Here is a 23,740-nt window from a genome sequence, read left to right on the forward strand (position 1 = left end):
TCGATTGGTTGTCTCCTGCATGAGCCCTGACCAAGGCTGGGGCCAGGGAGGAGCCTGCATCTAAGGTATGTGCCCTTGACCGGAATCGAAATCAGGACCCTTTGGTCCGCAGGCCGATGCTCTATCCACCGAGTTAAACCTGCCAGGGCAGCAATGTCTTTTAAAATCAAACATAAACTTACCATATGACCTAGTAATTCCATTTTTAGGTATTTGTTTACCCAGGATAAATGAAAGCCTATGTCCACACAGATTTGTATAGCAGCATTGTTTATAATAGTCAATACTGGAAACAATCCAAAATAATCCATTAATTGAATAGGTAAACAAATTGTGGTATATCCACACAGTGGAATAGTACTTAGAAATAAAAGAACTAATTATGGTACATATAACAACACGAATGAATCTCAGAAATATTGTGCTAGGGAAAAGAGGCGCAAGAATCAACTACATGATATTTAATTCCATTTATAAGAAACCTGAAATGACAAATCATAAATCAGTGGTAGCCTGGGGCCAGGGGTTGGGGAAGCTATTGCAAAAGGACATTAAGAAATGTTTGGGGTTGATTATGGTAATTGTTACATCAGTGTATACAATTGCCGAATTTACCAAACTTTACACTTATAATGGGTGAATTTTATTTTAAGTAAATCATACTTCAATAAAGTTGGTGGGAGAGACGTGAACAGCTCCTTAACCTGCTTATTTAACTTTTTGTAAATGAAAAGGTATTCTTAATTCATATTCAAGAGAATATATTTGGGGAAATATAGGTGCTGTGGGATGAGTAATGCAGGGAAAAATGCACCCTCCTTTCAGTGTCATGATTAAACCCTAGTCTTCTACAGTTGTTAGAATGCCTTTTATTACTAAAACTGCTGCTGTCTCAGGTAAGAGGCCAGAATGAGTTTTATCATTTGCTTTTAAATTCTAAATTTTGATTGACCTGTCCTTTTCATTATAGGCATAGTCCATAACTTGTTAATTTGTCCTAATGATAACATGGATAATTGTATTTTCTTCTCTCATTTTTATCCCACAGAGTTCAGTTTTGAACATTTGCTGCATTTTATAATTTATCCTGTCTACATTGGTCTTTACTTTAAAAAAAAAACGGGGAGAAAAGTAAGAATTTAGAGGAAAATGGGGGGAAGGAATTGGAAAAAGTAAGTTTAATTAGACTGAAGTTTCAGAATAGTAAATTTATTTGCAGAAGTAGTTATCTCTGGTTTCTCCCTTAATTTGTATATTTTTCTTATTTTATTAGTCCTCTCTTTTATTCCCTATCATCCTGCTCTTATTACTGCAGTTTCTTCATCTGAGAATGAAAGTGAAGGGAATATTAATGTCTCTTAAACATTTTTAATGAATCTCCTTAAAGTTTGCTTTAAAATCTTTGGTGGAAACATAGTATGATCACTACTCTTAAAATTTTTTCACTTTTAAACATCTCTGAAATTGGGCTGCATCTAGCAGTATAACCACCTACAATTGAGTTCTTCCAGAGAGCATTTCATGTCTTTTAGTCACCTAGGGGGACAGTACTAACCATCTCCTAGTAGTGTGAATGCAGACATATGGCTCTTGTTCAGATTCTCTGGGAGGTTTTGCCTCTCCCTGACTCAGAGGCGGAGATGCACAGATTTTCTCTATTGCTCCTTCTATGCTGTAGATTTATTTCTTCTTTATCCTCTTATTATGGATATTCTAGCTTTGATATATCCCTTTGATATTCTAGCTTTACGAGTTTCTGAATTAATTTATGTTTTATTTTAGAAATGATAATATTCTGCTTGTTCAGACTTTTAAAGCAAGGTGCTTATCTGTTACAATCTGATAAACCAAATGTACTCTTCCTGAGGTTGTTCCTCAGAGAAAATATTAGGACAAATTAGTAAGCAGTAACTGACTGGATTTATGAAAATAAAAACTAATGCTACTAAATAAAATATTTGCTTTTATAATATAGTCCAAAATTTCTTGCTGTATCTATATACCCATGGTATTTGAACTTTCAATTTTTAGGAATCCATTTCATAAATTAGAAAGTTCTTATCTATATTTTTTAGATTACCAAGACCTAAAAGTGTACTTTTTACTGAAGGATGGGGACACTAAGGCAAACTATAGTCTTGCCATTAAGTTTTTAACAACTTAGTTGAGAGATAATTTGCATACCATTCAGTTTACCTTTTTAAAGTGTACATTTTTTGACTGGCTGGCGTGGCTCAGTGGTTGAGCGTAGACCTATGAACCAGGAGGTCACGGTTCGATTCCTGGTAACGGGCACATGCCCAGGTTGTGGGCTTGATCCAAAGTGTGGGCGGCCGTACAGGAGGTAGCCAATCAATGATTCTCTCTCATCATTGATGTTTCTATCTTTCTCTCTCTTCTCCCTTCTTCTCTGAAATCAATGAAATATATTAAAAAAATAAAGTGTACATTTTAAAAATATGTATTTTTATTGATTTCAGAAAGGGAGAGAGAGAAAGAAACCAATGATGAGAGAGAATCATTGATCGGCTGCCTCCTGCATGCCCCACACTGGGGATTGAGCCTGCAACCCAGGCATGTGCCCCTGACTGTAATCTAACCGTGACCCCCTGGTTCAATGCTCAACTGCTGAGCCACACTGGCCGGGCTAAAGTGTACATTTCAGTGGTTGTAGTGCATTCAGGGTTGTGCAACCAATACTACTATCTAACTTTAGAACATTTTCATTACCCCCAAAAGAAACCCTGTACTCATTAACAAAAATTTCCCCAATCCCTTCCTCCCCACACAGCCTCTGGCAACCACTAACTGCTATTAACTTTTTAGTTTAAGTTTAATTTTTAGTTCAGTTAAATATTGTCTTTGTTTTTTGCAAGGCCCTATGCTAGGTATTGGATTAGAACTCTTTGAAATCTTTGGGTGTTCTAAATAAAAGTTACTGCAGGCACAAATATTTATATCTGTCCTGTACTTAATTTTTTTTCCTAAATTAGTTTTCTGATTTTTGTTTCTCATTTTTCTATTTCCTTTTAGGAAAACCTCTAATTTATTTTCTAGGACAGTGATTTTCAACGCTTTTAATCTCATGGCATATATAAACTAGTTACTACAATTCTGTGGCATATCAAAAAAAAATATTTTTTGCCAATCTGACAAAAAAAAATAGGTATAATTTTGATTCATTCACACCGGGCAGCTATTGTTCTGTTGGCTATTGTCATTTTTTAAATTTGACAATCTAAGGAAAAAGAGGTCAGTGCCCCTAACTATATAGTCGGGTATTGCATATTTAAAAATTTTTTATGGGCACTAGCCGGTTTGGCTCAGTGGATAGAGCGTCAGCCTGTGTACTGAAGGGTCCTGGGTTCGATTCAGGTCAAGGGCACATGCCTGGGTTTCTGTCTCAATCCCCAGTAGGGGGTGTGCAGGAGGCAGCCAATCAATGATTCTCCTCATCATTGATGTTTCTATCTCCCTCTCCCTTCCTCTCTGAAATCAATAAAAATATATTTTTAAAAAATGTCTTATGGTGCACCGGTTGAAAATAACTATTGTAGGCTAATCTTTATTTTTCATTGTTTTGCGTAATTAACAATAACTTGAATTCTCTCTTTAAAAATATCTTTTTCATCACTGATATTTTGTTCTAATGAGTGGAAAAGGGAAGAATTAAATGTCAGTTATATCGTGCAGTGCCTGGCCTCAAAGTTTATAATCCAGTTAAGAATACAAGAACTACCTACATATTTTATGTATGTGACAAAATATAGTAAGTGCAAAAATAAAGGATTTTGCATATTCAGACCTTTCACCTAGATTACAACTCTATATAATTTAATTGTTGGTGAAATCTCTTTAGATAGAAAAGTAATCTGAAACCCAGAAGCTCACTGTCACATAGTTCTTGAAGTCAATAGTTCTTGAAGAAGTCACTTGAGATTGCTGGGTCTTGAAAAATAGGATAGAGAAAACTGAGGAAGACATTTCAGGTATAGGGAACACCATAAAACAAAGCCTCAGTGGACCTTTCTGGAATAGCAGGTAGTTCATTTTGATTATTATAGCAATAGGTGCATGATGTGGAGAATGTAACATAAAACTGATTTTGGAAAGATGGTGAAAGTCTGAAGTTCATGAAGATAAACTTTTTTATAAAAAATTTGTGATTTTTATAAAAATTTGTAATTTATTAGTGGGCAGGTAGTGAAAAATGTCTGATGGTTATTAGGTAGAAGAACAACATGAATACAACTGCTTTAGGACAGTGCTTCTCAAACTATATATGATGAAAGACCAGTTTTTAAAAAAATTTCCAGTTTGTTTCAAATGAGTACACTTATAAAATGTAATAGAAATGAAATACTAGAAAATGAAGAGACATAAAATGTACGTCTACTTTTTTAATTACACATTTAACATAAAAATTTTCTGTCATTGTTATAAAAGTTTTTAAATATAGTTTCTGTATATATCATGTCATGGATTAATAACAACTGTTCACAGACTAGCATTAGTTTGTGGACCACATTTGGAGTAGCACTACTTCAAAGCAATTAATTTGGCAATCGTGTGTAAGCAGAATAATTAGGAGATGGTTGCTAAAAAATTAATGAGTTTCCCTGGCCAGTGTGGCTCATTGAGTTGGAGCATCATCCAATACATGAAAGGTGTTGGGTTCGATTCCACATCAGAGCACATGTGTGCACATGAGCCCATACTCTTTCTCTCCTATTCCTCTCCCTTCTTCCCTTCTCCGCTTCCCACCCCCCCACCTCTTTCCTTCCCATTCCTCTCTCTTTCCCGCTCTAAAATCAATAAACATATCCTCAGGTGAGGATTAAAAAAAAAAAAAAGTTAATGAAGACCTGGACAGATTGTTAGCAGTGTGAATTGAATAAAACATCTGGGATCCAGAGACATTTGGAAATTTAAATGAAGGCACATGAGATTATTGAGATGATGTGGATTTAAGGGAGAAGAAAGAATAAAAAGATATTAACTAGATTTTTAGTTTTAAGTGGGAAAATTAGAGTGCCAGTAGCAAAAATAGGAACTAGTTTGGGGATAAAACACTAAATTAGGTTTTTCAACAAAAATTTACATAATAACATTTTTCTATTAAGTTAAATACACACATATACACACAGAGAGAGACATCATTTGGTTCCTAATCTCAATTTGCACTCTCAAAAAAGCATTTGTAACTTTTTCTTTTCTTTTATTGTAACAATTATACAAACCTATAACCAAAGAAGGGAAGAAGATTGCCCAAGAAGATTTAATACTTGTATCCTTAGTCTCATTTGTTGTTTCAGTAACTGCTTTAGGCACTTGGCCAGGAAATTGTGACTCCTAGGCAGTGGGAGGAGTTAGGGATAAAGTTCACCATTGCCAAAGAAATTCTATTCCAAATGGATTTGTGTGGAGCAACAGTGAGATCCAGTGACAAGTTAAATTAGACACAGAGGTGTTTTCTCCAACACTGTCCCAGAAGTTACATGCTGTTGAGGGCCTGGTTTCTGACTAAAAAATCTTTTTGAAGTTAGGTTAAAGTCATACAAAAAAAATTATCCCAGGGATTTGAAGAAGAATTTTGTTATGACTTCAAGAACTAGTTGATTCAGATAGTTTCACACTTTGCAAAACGGCAACCAGTGACAGATGAGGTAATGCTGCTTTGAATTATGTGTTAAATCTCAAAACCATTGAGTTTGCTATGTACAAAATTTCAAATTTAGTAAATTGCATGTTCATGGTCCTTATGTGGGAAAATATTAGATCACTCTTCTTAATTCATATTATATTAATAGTCTTATTTTTATAGTTAATATGTATGTTTACTTGTATAGAATTTCTTCATATTTCATGCCTTACTACAGTGGGATATGATAGTAAGAGCTGTTACATTTGTCTTTGTGTTGGAGTCTGTGTCTGGTTTTATGTGTTCCGGTGTCTGCTTCCTAAAGATTGTTTCTCTTGTTCATGCTCAAATCTGTATCTTGCAGATGACTTAATGTGTATGTAGGAATTTCTGTCTTTTCAGGTTGGATGCGTTAGTTCAGTTATGCTTTTTAGGGTGGCAACTTTGTACTTTATTTAAAGCAAGCTTTGGAATTTAACAAATATATTTAAGCTCTTAAAGATAGAGGTGGAATATGTTTCACTGGTTAATAATTTAGAAAGTGACACAGTAAACTGGCATTGGCAAAGATACAGTCAAGGTCCTGAAACCAATAGAAATTTTGGATTCTGCAAGGCAGGTATCTTTTTGGTTTAAATGCGTGGTGGGACAGTGAGCCAGTCTTTTAATTGATATAGTACCTAATACTTGCTTTTAACAGTAAAGAATAATCATTAGTTTGAAGCCAAGAGATTGTTTTCCTTGAAGACTGTGTCCTGGAGACATGGTATTTCTGTCTCAAGGCTATTTCTCTGCTGGTGAGTGCATACTTTCAGCATTTGAACATTTATTATCTTTGTAAAATGTAGCATATACTATATTATTGCAGTTATCTGTAATGTAGCTGTTACATTTTATCATTATAGGTTTCCTTATGCATTTTAGATATTTGCACAGGAATTAGATTGAATTCCCTATTGCCCCTCCTCCCATGTTTTGTAGCATAAACTAGGGAAAGAACAGAAGAGATGAGAATATATATAAGGTTTTTCTTTTTGCTTCATAATAGACATGAATTAGAAGGGAAGATAGGAACGATTGTTTCTTTTTTAAGTTCAGTAATTGCTTCTGTGGGTGAAGGTAACTTACTTTGAATGAAAATGGAAAGATATTTGGTAAAAGATCTTAATGGGAAAAGGTCTCACTTCCTAATTTTAGGTACTGAGAAAGTTTCTTAGCTCTGACTACTCCCTGAAGGATAGCTTCTGGAATATATGTCACAAAATGGTACTTGCTTTGTTGTAGGCATTTAACAAATGTGTTGATTGAAAAAAGTGACCAATCAGTCAAAGAAGAAAGAATGCGATTTGATGGATATTTAGCAGTGATTATTTTGGCAAAAACAATAGATTTTCATGTTACTGACATATGTCATTTCTAGAGTTTGTATGGATAATACCCAAGGTGCATTATGATGTTTATATCCTTTAAAAAAAAATATGATAAAGCCAATAGGCTTAATTTCTTTTCTGGCCAATAAAGGAACTAGTAAAACATCTTGCTGGGTCTGTTTATAGTTTCTTTGTATCTTAAGCACTGATTGAGTGATATTAGCAAAGTTTCTTTTCTCCCTGATTTTTCATTGTGCCTCAAACCAGCTCCCATCATATTTCTATTAGAATCAAAACTGTTTCTTTTATTGTGTGGTCCTACATCTCTCTCCTGGATTGTATCACAAGGAAGAAAAATCTTCCCAGTCGTTCCTGCCTGAATTCCCACAGAATATTTTAGGCATGTCAGCTGTTTGGGCTCTGAGCAAGGATTTGATCCAGTTGGCACCCTAGCCTGAATTGAAAGTGTGTTTGAAAAGCCTAAGCATCAGTGGTAACATTGTTTCCAGAGTTAGAAACATTACTGTGTTTTTTACCCCTGTTGTGACTTCAAAAGGATTTATGTAACTGGGGAAAAATGATAATAAAGAAGGCGCTCTTATCAGTAACAGCAGGGTGAAGTTTGGTAAAGTGCTAGAAGGGTCATGGTGATATATTTGAGGTAGTGGTAAGTTTTTGAAAAGGTTTGGGTGGGTGTCATTTATTCTCTAGCTCTTTGTATCTTTCAGCTATCTGCTACACTAGCGATTTTCAACTGGTGTGCTGCAAGAATTTTTACAACGTGCAATACCTCACTATTGAGTCAGGGACACTGACCTCTTTTCCCTTAAATTAAAGAAACGACAACAGCCAACACAACAATAACCATTCAGTGCGAATTAGAAGGGGAGATAGGAACGATTGTTACTACTTTTTTGTCAGATTAGCAAAAAAAAAAAATATTTTTTGGTGTGCCACAGAATTTTACTAATAAGTTTGTGTGTGCCATGAGATGAAAAAGGTTGGAAATCACTGCGCTACTCTTTTCCTCTTTCCTCCATCATTTACCCAAGACAAAGTAAATATTGATTTTCTAGAAGACCAGGTTATTCTAGGGAAAGAAAGTATAAATATTTTAAATAACATCTCTCTCAGGAACTAATTTTATAGAGCTAATCGAGTGTGCATAGCACACGTAAGATGAGTAATGATTTTTATATTTTTCAAAAAAGCTCTGAATTTTAAGGGCCAATTGACTTTAAGTTATTGATTAAAGTATTTTAAGCTAATGTTTATTTTTATTCATTTAAAATGGATACATTCTGAGATAAGAGGAAATGTTTTCTATTAAAATTTAAAACACTATATATGTTGGTGAAGAGTTAAAAAAAAATCAATACCTAGATCAGTGGTTTCCAAACCTTTTTGAGTGTTTCATCACTTAAAATATGTAATATTCATTCTTGTATGTACTTACTTACAAATTATATATTATCCTTATTTATATATAATAGAAAACATATACAAATTAGATATTTTAAAATAATGAAATAAATATAAGTAGAAGATCTAATATCTTCTTTTTTCCCCAATAGAGTCTTCTGCATTCCCTGGTGCAGTTAGTCTTCTTTGGAGACTATTGACCTAGATCATTAATGGGCGAGGGTAGCCCAGGCATAGTCATTTTTAACAAGTTTCCTAGGTGATTTAAAGCATTCTTTCTTCTCACAGTTACTTATGAAATAAAGGCAAAGAAGAGGTTTAGCAATAGACCATAAATCATTCAGAAATTTTGGCCACAAAGCTGGGGTTCAGATGGAAAGGCAATACTTATTTTCAGAAATGATTAAAACTTACCCCAAAACACCATCATGGTAATGATCTACCATACTATTATATTTTTAGTTTTCCCTTCATAGTGATCTTTTTGAAATTTGAATTCGATTATTTCATTTCTTCAAAATCTGGTAATTTATTCTTGCTTGCAGGATAAAGTCCATGATCCCATAGCAAGAAAAATCTTCATGATTTTGACCTCTGTTAACCTTTTTTGCTTCATAGCTTTTATTGCTCCTTCCCTCCACCCCTGTTCCTCTAGAAAACCTCGTTTTGCTAAAACAAACAGAAAAGCACAACCAAAGAAAACTCAGCTTCAGCCTTAATAAATGTTTTATCATTCATTATAAACCTTGTCCTTGCTTGGTTATTCTGCCTGGGTTGCCTTTCTTGCTTTGTTCTACTGGAAAGCTTCTATTCATTGTTTAAGATTCAGCTCACACATCTCTTCTGATCTCTAAACAATTGGTGCTCTGTCCTTCATGATATTTTGTAGCATTTATTGACTTGCTATAATTATTTGCTTTGTAAGTCCTACTCCTGCTAGGCTGAATTTCTCAAGGGTTGAGATTCTAAGTTAAAACAGAAGTTCCTTGAGGGCAGGTACTCTTTTGTTCACTGCCACATCATAGTTTCTAGCATATAGTAGGCACTCAAGTATTTGTTGAATGAATCTATATTTATGTCTTTAGTATCTGGCATCTGATAGGCTGAAATGAACCTTTGTCTATTAAATAAATTACAAATGAATGAATTATAAAGCTCAGAAATAAACCTATTTTATGGGGTTATAATTTGAAAAAAAGCTAATATACTCAAATTTTGACTACATGGCATTGTTAATATCAAAACACAGTAAGAAAGTCCACATATTTTCATGTAACCTCTCATTTCACTTAAGGTATAAAAAGGACTTGAATAATTTTATTATGACTTACTAGTGACCCAGTGCACGGATTCATGCACATTGAAAGGAAATTAACTAGAAGGTGGCCAGCAGGGCAGGATTGGGCGATACGGGCCAGACACGCCCTGGAGCCAACCTCCTATGGTCCCTCCCTGGCTTCTGTGGAGTGAGTGGGGTCCCTCCGGCAGGTGGGGTCCCTTGGCCTGACCTGCAAGGATCGGGCCAAAACCAGCTCTCCAACATCCCCCGAGGGGTCCCGGAGTTTGAGAGGGCACTCTGCAAAGTTGCTTTCATACAAAGTGTGGAACTCAAATGCAAGTGTGTAGTAAACCAGATTCGGGCCGACAGTGCCCCAGCAACAACATAACCCACGGCTGAAGGTGGAATTGCATGGCCCCACAAGGAATCGGGCTCCCTTCTCTCTGGTTTCGGGGTGTGTCACCTGAGAACTGCCACTGCCAGGTCACTGCAGCTAGGCAGCTCCTGTGTTGAGCGTCTGCCCCCTGGTGGTCAGTGTGCATCATAGCAACTGGTCGGATGGTCGGACACTTGGCATATTAGCCTTTTATATAGAGAGATATTGGTACTTAAATGAGAAAATGTAGAAAGATAGCCAAATAATTTTGTTAAACTTAATTTTTTGTTGTTGTTTCAGTATTAATTGAGATATTGTTGTTTACTCCTTTCTTCAGGGTGTTTGTGAACCGAAGTTTAGCCATGGAGAAAATAAAGTGTTTTGGTTTTGATATGGATTATACACTTGCTGGTGAGTAGCACTTTTTGATTGTTTAAGATTGCTTTGGATTATCCACAGTAGGCAATTGAATAAACACTTATTGATTTAATCATATATTTAGCTGCTTCTGTTGAAATTTGAGTATTGAAATTATCAGATATCCTTGACATTTAATTTGGTACAGATAGGTAGACCACGTGCTAAGTTATTTTCGAGACCCTGGTAAGAAATGATATGGTGAAATAATACATTTTGTGTATATTTGGGCACTTTTGGCTTTTATTTTATTAAGCTGTTATTTATATCTCTCGCTCTACCACAAGGTAAATTTTTATCAGTTAAAAATTTTAATGTTATCTTTAAAACAAATGGAAAATGTGTTCATTTTTCATTGAAATGACTGCATACATATTATGTAAAGACTTTTAACAACTACAGCTATTAGCTTTGTTCAATATCAAATAGACCTTAAACACTAGCACTGAGATATATTTGAAGTAATCAGTGCCTTAGTCAATAGCTGTAACATCTTTTCAGAACTTGCAAAGTTTTCATTAAAATATTTGCAGTCTGATACAAATATTAATGAAAATATAATGTAATTTAAGAAGTACTAGGGATGAGGGACTAAGTTGAGCAAGTGTGTACAGCTATAGCACTCAGAAAAGAATGTTTAGAAATTTTCTCTAAAATATATTGTTATTAAATACACAAAACTCTTTAAATTGTATAAATTTACTTATCTTCAGGAAAATTTTTTATATAACAGTATTAGAAAACTGACTTGTTTCAAATTTTAAAAATCTCAATTTGATGTTCAATTTAGGCTACAAATATATATAATATTAATGTACAAAAATGAATAGATGCAATTTATAGGTACTTGCCACATAGATGTGGCCATGATATTTACCAAACAAGTTGTGTATTAAAAACATACACTGAATTATATGAATTTCTCTCATCCATACCTGTTACTTATTTGGTTTCCTGTTACCTTAAAGTTGTTTTTGCAACATTTTGGTTTTCCTAATTGGACACAGGCACTTTGGGGAGCACTTGTCAGAAAGCAGGTGGAAGCACTGTACTTTTTCAGTGTAGATTTTGCTGTCCAAATCAGGAGAAAATCCTACAATCTCTCTTCTTCCTAGAATTCTAGCTCTTCAGGGGAAGGAATGGCAAGGTAGCTGAAAGATATTATCTAGGCAGAAATAGAAGTTACTGGGGTCAAAAAATGACAAACTTTCCTCCTCTTCGTTATTAAGACATTCTTTTTTATTTTTTTAATGTATTTCTTTATTGATTTCAGAGAGGAAGGGAGAGGGAGAGAGATAGAAACATCAATGATGAAAGAGAATCATTGATCGGATGCTTCCTGCATGCCCCCTACTGGGGATCGAGCCCGAAACCCGGGCATGTACCCTTGGCCAGAATTGAACCTGTGACCCTTCAGCCCGCAGGCCAACGCTCTATCTACTGAGCCAAACGGGCTAGGGCTATTAAGATAGTCTTATTGAAATAGTTCAGTAAGTATTTATTGAAAACCTGTAATGTGCCCGACATATTTTGTTACTAAGCATTGAGATACTATATATCACAGAATTACGAAAAATTCTCTTATTTAGTGAAAAAGACACTGAATCGTAGTCTTTACACTTTAAAAATACTTTGATTTCTTCTTTTTATTTGCTTTTTTGTTGTTTTTTGTACCCCTGACTGACCTACACTGGCCAGGCTGGCAAACAATATTTTGAGTGATACAGAGTTACCATTTACAGCAAGCATGTCAAACTCAAAGGCTAACATGGGCCAAATAAAGAAGGTTTACGTTTATGTGGGCCGTAAAAAAAACAAGCGCTTCAAATTTCATAGAAACAGATTTATTTCGATAGAGACAGGCTGAATACAAAGGGCTGAAATAAATGAGTAATCGTTAACATAAAATAATAGAACATTTTAATAAAATTTAATATTTTTTCTTGAACATTAACTTACCACTGAATAACTGAACAAATTAATAAGCATAACACAAATAAACCTATTTTTCTTGTTCTCTGAAAGTGAAATATTTCCCGTTGTGCACAACAAGCAAGTCAGTACAAGACTAATGACATGGCAGTCGGTTGCTAAAATATTCACTGCTAGTATTAGTGGAGAGAAATGGTGTGCCTTCGAGTAAGGCACATAAGGGAAATGAATGCAACACGATTATAGTAATCAGTCATTAGCGAACGTTGTCGTTCGTTATTAATAACTAGAGGCCCAATGCACGAAATTTGTGCAAGAGTAGGCCTTCGCAGCCCTGGCTGCCTTGGCCCTTGCAGCCAGCCCTGGCAGCTTCGTCTGGAAGGTCGTCTGGACGGTCGTTCTGCTGTTTGGCCTTCCGGTCTAATTAGCATAGTATGTTTTTATTATTATAGATTACGTATAACAGGATATTGTAAAAATTAAGTTACAAAATTTTTATTAAAACATTTCTTACATACTGTTACATTGGCTGGTCTGCGAGTTTGACATGCTTGATTTACAGCATAGATGGATTACTAGTTTTCAGAGTTATGATATAGTGACATTGATAGTGAGCCTAGTGTTGATGCATCTGAAGTGTGTGGATAGACATCGCAAATGGCAGGCATGATTTGAATGGTACATTTATTGAGAGAGGGTGCTTATTGGCTTAGGGCTTATTTTATACTGTAAACTGCCCAATTTTGTTCTGAGAAAACATCTACGTAGGGCTTTTCAAAGATTTCTTTCATTGTTTTCAATGTGTGAAATTATATGACTCTTATGGAAAGGGTGGGAGGTGGGACCTAATTTGGATATTAGCTATTGGATATAAGCTATTTTCATAAGGAAACAGCTCTGTTTTTGATATTTTAGATAATGGCCACAGAAGACTTTCTTTGGGAGGGTGGTGGTATGATTTGATTTGGTTTTGATTACTCACTTATTTTGAGAATATTGTTCTTCATGTCATGGGGTTGATAGAATTGGCGGTGAGTAATCATTTAAAGCTTTGATTTGTCACTAATAAATAAAAGGGTGAGGCAAGCATACATACTTGTACTTAAAGAATTTTAAACTGTATATGTAATAATTCTCAACTTGTAATTTTCCGAAAGTAAACTATATAGACCTTTGGTAGAATGAAGTTGGGGAGGTTTTATTTTGTTTTGTTTTAGTTTGTTAAAAGAAATTGATGGGCTTTTTTTTTTTTAATTTATGATTTTTAGTTACAGTGTTTAGTAACATAATCTATCCTAATGGGAACCTTATTATTGTCATCTCATCTGAATGCCACTTAATACCTTAAACAGTTTTTCAGAGATGATCTCTTTATCATCAGCTATCTCTGTAAAGTGAGTTATGCATATTTTATGTTTTTATTAGTTCATTTGTAAGATTTCTATGTAATTGACATTTTTATATAAAATTAAAAACAAAACAAAAATCTTGTCTATTGACATAAATTAATTTTTCCTGATTGTCTTGAACCTAAATAAATTTTAATCCTGAAATCTGCCTATAGGAGTAATGTAGTATTGGCATTTAGCTTCTTATCTGTGTAATACTGTAGATTAATGCTTTATTTTTCTAATGAGATCGTGTATACTAATTATGCTTTAGTTTGTCTACTAAATACAGCTGAGTTTATTTACGAAAGTCAATATTTAGAATCTAGGTAATACTGAGTCTTGTATGTTAGCTTTGCCACTGTCCAACGGTGGACTATGTTTTATATAAAAAGTACTTGGCAGGCGTATTTATAATTCCTTTCTTATCCCAAGTTACTTTAGCAACATTCTTTGCACATGATATATGTATATCAGTGTTGACAAAAAAAATTTCAAACCTAAAAGAAGGTTAAAAGAGGTTATTTGAGCCAGGGTTGAGGGCCAGATCTGGAAGCAAAATCTGAAAGAATTGAGATAATGCTCTAGGGAATAAAAGTTTTGCAGTTCGGCCCTAGCCGGTTTGGCTCAGTGGATAGAGCGTGGGCCTGGGAACTGAAGAGTCCTGGGTTTGACTCTGGTCAAGGACACATGCCCGGGTTGTGGGCTCGATCCCCAGTGGGGGACTTGCAGGAGGCAGCCGATCCATGATTCTCTCTCATCATGGATGTTTCTATCTCTCTCTCCCTCTTCCTTCCTCTCTGAAATCAAGAAAAATATATTTTAAAAAAAAATTTTGCAGTTTGTTTTATTTTATTTTATTTTATTTATTTTTTTGTTTTGTTTAAAAATGCTTAAGAGACTTTTAAAAGGCCCAAAGGCATCCAGGTTTAATTTAAGATCATCCTGAAGTAGTGTCTGTCGGTTTCTCCTTTTGTGAGGCATCAATTCAGTCCTTGTTAATGAGACACCCTGATAATTCTCATTGGATTGTGGCGATTTCCTGTGACTCCCAGTATCTGTCATAAATGTCCATCAGTTTATGAACAATGAGAAACGTAATATCAGAAATTATCACGAAACATCTGCAGATTCTGTTTGAATATCCTTTCTGCATGATTCTTTGCAACCAGGCCCAGTGATTATCAGTTTGAGTAGTGGAGATCATGATGAGTATCACCTGCAAAGACCGAGTGAATTGAAGGGGGATTTTTAAGTTCATCAAACTTGAAAAAGTCCACTTGTAAGGGGCAGAGATAGCCAGTAGATAATTCTTGTCTTGATTGACATTTTCAGACAAATGAGCTGTTTACTGTCTCAGGACAATGCAGGACCCATCTGGTATTAAATGCAGCTTTTTCAGAACAGAAACCAGCTAACACCCTTCAAGGTGAAACACCCGTTTGCAGTTCATTTTATACATTAGAATCAAAGGAGGAAGCAATAAGGAAGGTTCATGAAATCCATTGGTGGCATATTAAGATGGCAAGAAGAAAGTAAAGCAGGGAAATACCTCGGATTCAATAAAAAATAAAGTAGATGTATATTTCTTTTACATTGATGGGTGCAGGATAGTTAACATTTAAAACGCATGGTATACAGAGGTATGAGGATAAATGATAACAATGAGGAATGTTGGCGTCAGCTCCTCCCAGTATGGAGGTGTGCCAGCTCTTGACCCATCAGCATGTTGTTTATTCTCTCTGAGTCTTAGTTTCTTAATTTAATCAAAAAAGGGTTATAGGTGAAAAAACTATTGGAATAAAGTTTCAGTGAAATAATGTATATAAAATAATAACGCATTGAAAGTAGTTTTGCTCTGACTGGTGATACTAAGTACTAATATACTGAGCTTGAACTGTAAGGAAAAATCAAAGTATAAATAAGGAGAATAATAGCAATATTAAATTCATTTACACTGCTGTATATTGTGGAAAAATCTGCTATGTTAGATAAATGGCAGTGGAATAATTACTTTTGTTTCTGAATTTTTAAATACTGCAAATGATCATGAATTAATAGAAAGTTAAAGTTCTTATCTGAATAGCTTTTTAATGAGAAGGTATTTATTTGACATCAGATTATGTTTCCGTAGAAATTAAGCAGTGTTTCCAGTGAATGGTTATTTCTTATGTTTAGATCTTTGATCCATTTTGAGTTAAACATTTTTTTTATTGATTTCAGAGAGAGGAAAGGAGGGGAAGTGGGGAGAGAGAGATAGAAGCATCAATGATGAGAGAATCATTGATCAGCTGCCTCCTGCATGCCCTCTACTGAGGATCAAGCCCACAACCCAGACATGTGTGCCCTGACTGGGAATTGAACCATGACTTCCTGGTTCATGGGCAGCCAGGCCATTTTCAGTTAATATTTGTACATGATGTCAGGTAAGGGTCTAACTTCATTCCTTTGCATGTGGATATTCGTTTTCTCAACACTGTTGAAAAGACTGCCCTTTCCTTCCTGAATGGTCGTGGCATTCTTGTCAAAAATAATTTGGCTGTAGATAGGACTTTTTTTTTCTTCTTTTTAATGAAACCTATGACATTGTAAACCTTTGGGTCTGTGCTTCAGCATTTCTCCTTAAAGAAAGATGAGACTCCTTGCAGTAGTGGTGACTTAAATTAATATGGAACATCAGCTGAGTTGTACTTACTATAGATTGTCTATAAACTGGATGCATCTATTTGAAGTTCTTAGTGTGACAACAGTGTATATCTTGAAAGGTTTTTGGTACAAACCAAAGAAGATAACCTTCATTACAAAGTCAAGAATTTCTCATTGTCCCAAGTCTTGAGATAGTACTCAGGGCATCCTTCTCACAACTTGGAAAATGTAGAACTTCCACATTACCTTACTCCCCAGTCCTCCAAACATGTCTACTATATGCAAGATATTTTGTGTTGGAGAATGGGCACCTCCATTTGAGTAAAAGTTATTAGTAAAAGTTATTACCCTCCAACGTATCTTGAGAGATTTATCAATTTGTGAATGGATAAAATGTATACAATTGACAATTAAAGGACTATAGTAATGTGTAGTTTGATAAGTAAAATGCATTCATTATCCCCTTAGTGGTCTTAAAAGCACTTTTGAACTGGGTTTTTTGTTTCTTGTTTTTCTGAAACAGTAGAATAAGAGGATAAGCAGAGTGCTTGAACAGAGAAACTAGGGTAACAAATGAAAATCAACAACCCAGGAACAAGAAACTACAAAAAAAGATGAAACTCTAAAAAGGAAAAAAACCCAGGATTGTGGTTGATAAAATTATTAATAAAAAATAAATTGGAAAACACTCTCATAAAACCAAATAAAATAAAAATCTATTGGGAATTTATTATGAAGACTTGCCGGAAGCCAGTCCATCCTTGCTGCTTGACACAGTCGCTGCAGGGAAGAAACATCTGCATAGCATATGTTTCAAGGGACCTGGCGTATATGACATACTGTTCTTAATATGTTTGCTCCCCTTCTTAGCACTATGTGTTTTAACCAAGGTCACCTCTCCGAGAAAGGTTTCCCCAGGTGGGGATTTTTCCCTGGAGTTAGGGATTAACAGGACTAAGGAAGGGAATAAATCAGTAAAACCCCTTAACTAAGTGCCAGGCGGGTAGTTAATCACTTTAACTACGAACAATCACGCTTAAGCTACATTATCTTTACTTACGATAATCTCCTTCAGTTACTTCCTTGTAGCTTAACAGAACAATAGAGTAGTGACCTTGGAATGGAGATAACAAACGCCCTAACTTTTGGAATAGAATGGATAGGATTAAAATCAAATGGTATAAATACAGATGTAACAGGAGAATAAAGAGAGAACCTGGCTAGAACCTGGCTGGAGAACCTGACTAGAGAACCTGGCTAGGCTGATGATCAACTGAACGCTGTCTCTGTGTCATTCCTTGTTCGATGACTCCGTCCACGCCTTTGGGAACCCCTGGACCTGCTGGGGCAGGACCCCAACAAAGACTCAATCCAAAAAGAAGAAATTGTGAAGACAAAAAAGTGATAATTTAGTACTAGAGTCCAATCAATGATTTGAATCAAGGATTCAATTAGAAAAGCTAAACTCAGCAGGGTTTAGGTAGAATGGGTTTGCATAGCTGGAAGGTTTGTTATTTATAGTTTTGACTATAAAACAATAAATTTACTTTTATGTAAATCCTCCAAAGGGATTTGAGATGACTTGCAAAATTAAACACATGTAAAATGGGCCAGAAGACTAATTTTTATAAAAGAAAACCCTTAAGAAAATATGCTTCCAAATAGATATTATCCTTTATATAATCACTTTGTTAGGGAAAACTTATTCCAGTATCACTGTCATTAGACATTTTAAGAATTCTTTTGGAAGTCTTATCAGAGTCAGTTTATAAACCCACAAGAAAACCTGCTTCATTGCTTAGGTAGTGATACCTTTTCTTTTTTTGAATATATTTTTATTGATTTCAGAGAGGAAGGGAGAGGGGAGAGAGAGAGAGAAACATCAATGATGAGAGAGAATCACCGATTGGCTGCCTCCCACATGCCCCCCACCAGAGATCGAGCCAGCAGCCCGAGCATTGAACCCAGGACCCTCCAGTCCGCAGGCTGACGCTCCATCCGCTGAGCCAAATCAGTAGGGCCATACCTGTTTTTTAACCCAACTTAATTGATTTTTCCTTTTATTCTGTGGTTGCGCTGAATGATTCCTCCCTCTTCTCCCCCACAATTAACCATCTGCTGATGAAAAAGTGCCACCAGAGAGGATATCTATAACACTGTGCTGTAGATGCTGAAAGTAATTTAAAAAGAACTTCAAATATGTTTTGAGCAATGATTGCATTATTGGAATAAGTACATATGCCTCAGGGAGTGATTATTTTGAATGGGAGAAGGTTCATTTGGATAAGTTCTGTTATGTTTATTTTTAAAAGTCATTATTTGGGGAGAGTAGGGGAAAAATAAAAGACATTATTTTATGTTTCATCTCATAACAGTTTTTTTTTCATTTCATAATTTATTTTGTTTCTGTTATTTTGAGGTAGTTTGTCTTTTAGAGAAAGAACTTATTTTGGAATAAATCTAGTGATCCTTAGATAAAAAATAACTGAACTAAGCTATTTTTTAAAGATTAAGCTATTTTTCATGGCATCCCTAATTTAAAAATGTTCTCACACATTTACACTGTTTTATTTTCTTTGGCCGAGCATATCACCTTGTGGGCTATTTTGATTTTCTAAGAGTTAAGCCAGCATTATTCCAAAAGATCAGTGCTTTTGGTAGAACTGTTTTTCTCATCAAGACTATAAAATTGACAACCTTAGTATATTTAAAATATTTCTGAGCAATCCTTAATTTGGAAGGCTTTTATTGTAACTTTTTTTCTGATAAAAAGACTGTTCTTGTATTGCATTGGCTTCTAAATGGGCAGGCTATTTAAGCAGTAAAGAATCACCTGAACTACTTAATACATGTAAGTATTAAGTAAGTATATATGATACTTGTATACATTGTGCTACTTAAATATTCTCTGAAAGATGAAAGTTTTAAGATATTTTGATGTGATAAAAGTTATTAAATTGGGGGAGAATAAATTAGAGGGGATAGATGAAACAAGAATCCAAAATAGTAATAATTGTTAAAGCTTGGGTGATGGGCTTAAAGCAGCTCACTTAATATTCTTTCTACTTTTGTGTATGATTTTTAAAATATCCTTGATAAGTTAAATTAAAAATCAGGAGGAAGCTGACAAAATGCCAACGAAGTGACTTTTAAAAAAGCATTTAAATTTAGTTCTTTTAGTTTTTTCATTTCCTTTTGAGATAGTCTTTATTGTGACTTTTCTTATTGCGTTTTCTTAGCTCAAGGATTTCTTACACTCCTTCTCCCAGGAAAATGAGGTACTATTTCTGCAACCAAGTATGCTTTTCAGGTAGTCTCTCTATGTTAGCAAAGAATTTTAAAAAGAATAATACTCCATTGTGTTATATTGTGGATAAAAGTTCTTAGTTGAGATAAATATCCTCAAGACTATTTTTGCATATATCTATAATAATAAAAGTGTAATATGCTAATTAGACCAGACATCCTTCTGGACAACCTTCCAAATGAAGCCGGGGCTGCGAGGGAAGCCCAGGTCCCGGGTGCCTGCCGGCAGCCAGAGGGAAGCCAGTGCCGGCAGCTGGGGGAAGGAAGGCCTACTCTTGGCACAAATTTCGTGCATCGGTAGTATTTACATAAGTGTATGTATGTAAGTCTACACGTAGTTCCCAAGCTTTGTTTCCTCTTTGTGTCATTTCTGTATCCCAGTTATGGTTTTCACTAATTTTAAATTTATCTTCTTGAATTGCAATTTATCTCTCTGGTTTGTCCCTAGAAATTTAAAATTTAAATTAAGAAATTTAAAAGATCACTTAATAAAACTTAATTCTATCTCCTCCATTACATCATGAGTGAAAGTAATAATTAGTTACAAGTGTTTAAGATCCCTACTTTTCATTGCCAGTAATAAAAGTATCCAAGTATAAATCAGATACTTTTTGTGAATGTCATGTGAAAATCGTGACTACAGAAGAAATACACAACTTTAGCATGGGCAATGAAGATATTTGAATTATTAAAGATTCTGCTTACTTTGGTTCAATCATCAATTACAAATGGAGATTGCAGCTAAGAAATCAAGGGAAGGCTGAGGCTCAGAAGGGCATCAATGAAAGAATAAGAAAGATCATCAGGAACAAAGATGTGTCATTACAGACCAAGGCTAAGATCATCCATACCTTCGTATTTCCAGTTAGAGGCATGCCTCATTTTATTGTGCTTTGATTTATTGCGCTCCACAGGTTTTTTATGAATTGAAGGCAAGACTCTTCACCAGCAGAAAGATTACCGCTTGCTTTATTGCGATACTTGCTTTATTTCAGTACTCTGAAACCAAACCTCCAATATCTCTGAGGTATGCCTGTACTATGTACAGATGTAAAAGTTGGTATGAGAAAAATATTGATTCATATGAAATATGCTGTTGGAAGATAGCACTATGGATATCCTGGACCACCAGAAAGATTAATATGTGGGTCCTAGAGCAAATTAAGTTTGAAACAACACTGGAGGCAAAAAATGGCAAAACTGAAGTTGTCCTAATTCAGGCACATCATGAGAAGGCAAGATTCTTTGGAAAAGACAGTAATGCTGGGAAAAATAGAAGGCACCAGGAAAAGAGGAAGACGAAATATGAGATAGATTAACTCCATAAAAAAAGCCATAGGAATGCATCGACAGAGCAGGGCTGTTGAGTTCAGGGCTTTGTGGACATCACTCATTCATAGGGTCGCCAGGAGTTGGAGCAGACTCATCTGCATGTAATACACACAGCATTATTAGTTGCAACAGTAAAATTACTAAAATGAATAATTTAAAAAATATCATGGGCTGTTTTCAACCTAGATAAATTTGTTTTCAAAATAGTCCTAATGTAATAACTACTTTTGATTACCTCTTTTCTGCTTACATATTCTCAGACCTTAGACCAGCAGTTCTCAACCTGTGGGTCGAGACCCCTTTGGCGGTCGAACAACCCTTTCACAGGTGTCACCTAAGACCATCTGCATATCAGATATTTACATTACGATTCATAACAATAGCAACATTACAGTTATGAAGTAGCAACAAAAATAATTTTATGGTTGGGTCACAACATGAGGAACTGTATTTAAAGGGCCAGAAGGTTGAGAACCACTCATGTAATATTACTTTAACCATTATAGAGAATCATTTGCCCTAGAGATAATTCAGGCTAAACATACCATCAGACTTCTCCAACTTCTGGATTTTTTATGAGAAATGGTATTAAACAGAAATAAATGACTAAATATAATGTCTAAAAGTCCTAAAAATATTACAACTAGGAGAAACCACCACCACCAATTACTATAAAAAACAAAATCATTTTTTGTTTTAAATTAAAACATTTACCATTTAATTTTGCTTTGTAATGAATTGTAATTGGCAGTCAGTCTTTCAAACTCCACTTGTTATTTACATATCTAGCCATTTGGGAGTTATTTTTATTTTATACTAGAGGCCTAGTACATGAAATTTGTGCACTGGTAGGGTCCCTAGTGGCTGGCAGCGGCCAGCTGGGTACTCCCTCCTTTCCCCCCGGCTGGCCCTGCCCCCTGGTCGTACTCCCGAAAGAAATCCCAGTGGAGGGGGCAATTTGCATACTATGCTTTTATTATATAGGATTACTAAAAGTATTGTATAGTATCTAGTTGTTATATTTTAAGTAGATAAAAATTAAGATAGTTGTTAGAAATTTTCAACATCTTTTTTTAGATCATTGATCTCAGGTTAGTTATAAAAATTTTTATTATGTCTGTTCTTGTGCTAGGATCTTTAAATAATTTTGGAGAGTAGAAAAAGTCCAGTATCTGTTTACATGAGAATTGAAAAGATTTTATTTATAAGTTTCCTTAAAATATTCTAGTCTTAGAGAACCAACATTACATAGCCTAAATAACTAGAGAACATTGATGTTGATCACATTTACAGCATAAAAGCAAATAACTATTCTTGTGTGGTTGGGTTGGATTTTGTTTTTTATAGTAATTGGTGGTGGTGGTTTCTCCTAGTTGTAATATTTTTAGGACTTTTAGACATTATATTTAGTCATTTATTTCTGTTTAATACCATTTCTCATAAAAAATCCAGAAGTTGGAGAAGTCTGATGGTATGTTTAGCCAAGTTATCTCTAGGGCAAATGATTCTCTATATGGTTAAAGTAATACATATCTTAAAAATGTCAGTATCTGTAAGGGTTCTTCATGTAACTTTGAGTCAGTTATTTTGATAGACTGGGTAATTTCTTTAACATTATGAAAGTGGAATAATATGACTGCACTTACAAGGGCAAATATCCACTGACAGAATAAAAATTTAAAAATTTCCTTTTTTCTACATTTAGACATCGGGTTAGGTTTTTAGCAACATGAAGTTGGTTCTTGTCTATATTATGATGGCAAATTTAGGTGTTGGAAGGGTAGAAGAGTGGATAGTTAGGTATAGGTAGACTTAATTTAAATAGGTACTCAAAAACAACATGAGACTGCTCTGGTTCATTCTTGTAATCTTTATTTAGTCTGTTTCAATTTTAAACACTGCCTACCAGCTGCATTCAGTTTCTACCATATTAACCTGAAATATGCTAGAGAAAATAAACTAAGACAAAAATAAATTAATTTTTTCTGTTTTTTCTTTTAACTTACATTTCAGGATCAGACTTGTTATATTCCAGGCTCAGGGTGCCAGAATAGTAAATAATGCACAATACTTAATGTTTATTTTCAATACCCTTGTTATGGGTAATTAGACAAATTTTAGTGATGATCACAGGCTTCTAAATAGGAGGGGGCAGTAACTCCTATAAATACCAATTTCCAAATGCTATCTCCACTCCAGCCCATCACAATAGTTTTAAACCTGTTTTTGTTATTGTTTTGTTTTGTTGCTTTATTTTGTTTTTTAACAGGAGAGCCAGTGTAACTCCTTCAAGACTGGAGTGACACACTCTGCATCTGCATCTGCCTCATGTGAGTTCTCATTTTGGCAGCAGCACTCTGCTAGGCTGGAACCTCTGTAGAGGTTTGCCCTCCCGCCGGCGGCCCCCCCCTCCCCCCTTAAATCTAGAAACTACTACCACAGTGTGTCTTGGTGGCAAAGGTAAAAAGTGCATGAGAATTCCAGACTTCCCTGCAGAAAGTTTCTGGCTCATTCCAAAGGCGCACTGTCTCCTCTTACCTAAGTTCTCTCTTGTATGAATAGCATCTACTTAAACAGAGCTCAGAGCTCTTATCCCCACAACATGCAGTTGATATCTTTTGAAGAACTGTT

The 23,740-nt window shown here is 35.0% G+C and overlaps 1 protein-coding gene across 8 annotated transcripts in view; it reads left to right on the top strand.

Annotated features, from left to right (window-relative positions):
- The window catches only part of NT5C2 (5'-nucleotidase, cytosolic II), a 143,986-nt gene that overhangs the window by 91,987 nt on the left and 28,259 nt on the right, over positions 1-23,740 (top strand). For 7 of the 8 annotated variants that reach the window (XM_014549387.1, XM_005878223.2, XM_014549388.1 and 4 more), the window contains exon 3: positions 10,426-10,499. In XM_014549387.1, coding sequence (XP_014404873.1) covers positions 10,426-10,499 — 74 coding nt within the window. Of the gene's footprint in view, positions 1-5,470; positions 5,667-10,425; positions 10,500-23,740 lie in introns of those variants that run through there. The other variant, XM_014549392.1, reaches the window with a different exon arrangement.

This window comes from Myotis brandtii, unplaced genomic scaffold, assembly GCF_000412655.1.
Source record: "Myotis brandtii unplaced genomic scaffold, ASM41265v1 scaffold550, whole genome shotgun sequence".
NCBI classification, from domain to species: domain Eukaryota; kingdom Metazoa; phylum Chordata; class Mammalia; order Chiroptera; family Vespertilionidae; genus Myotis; species Myotis brandtii.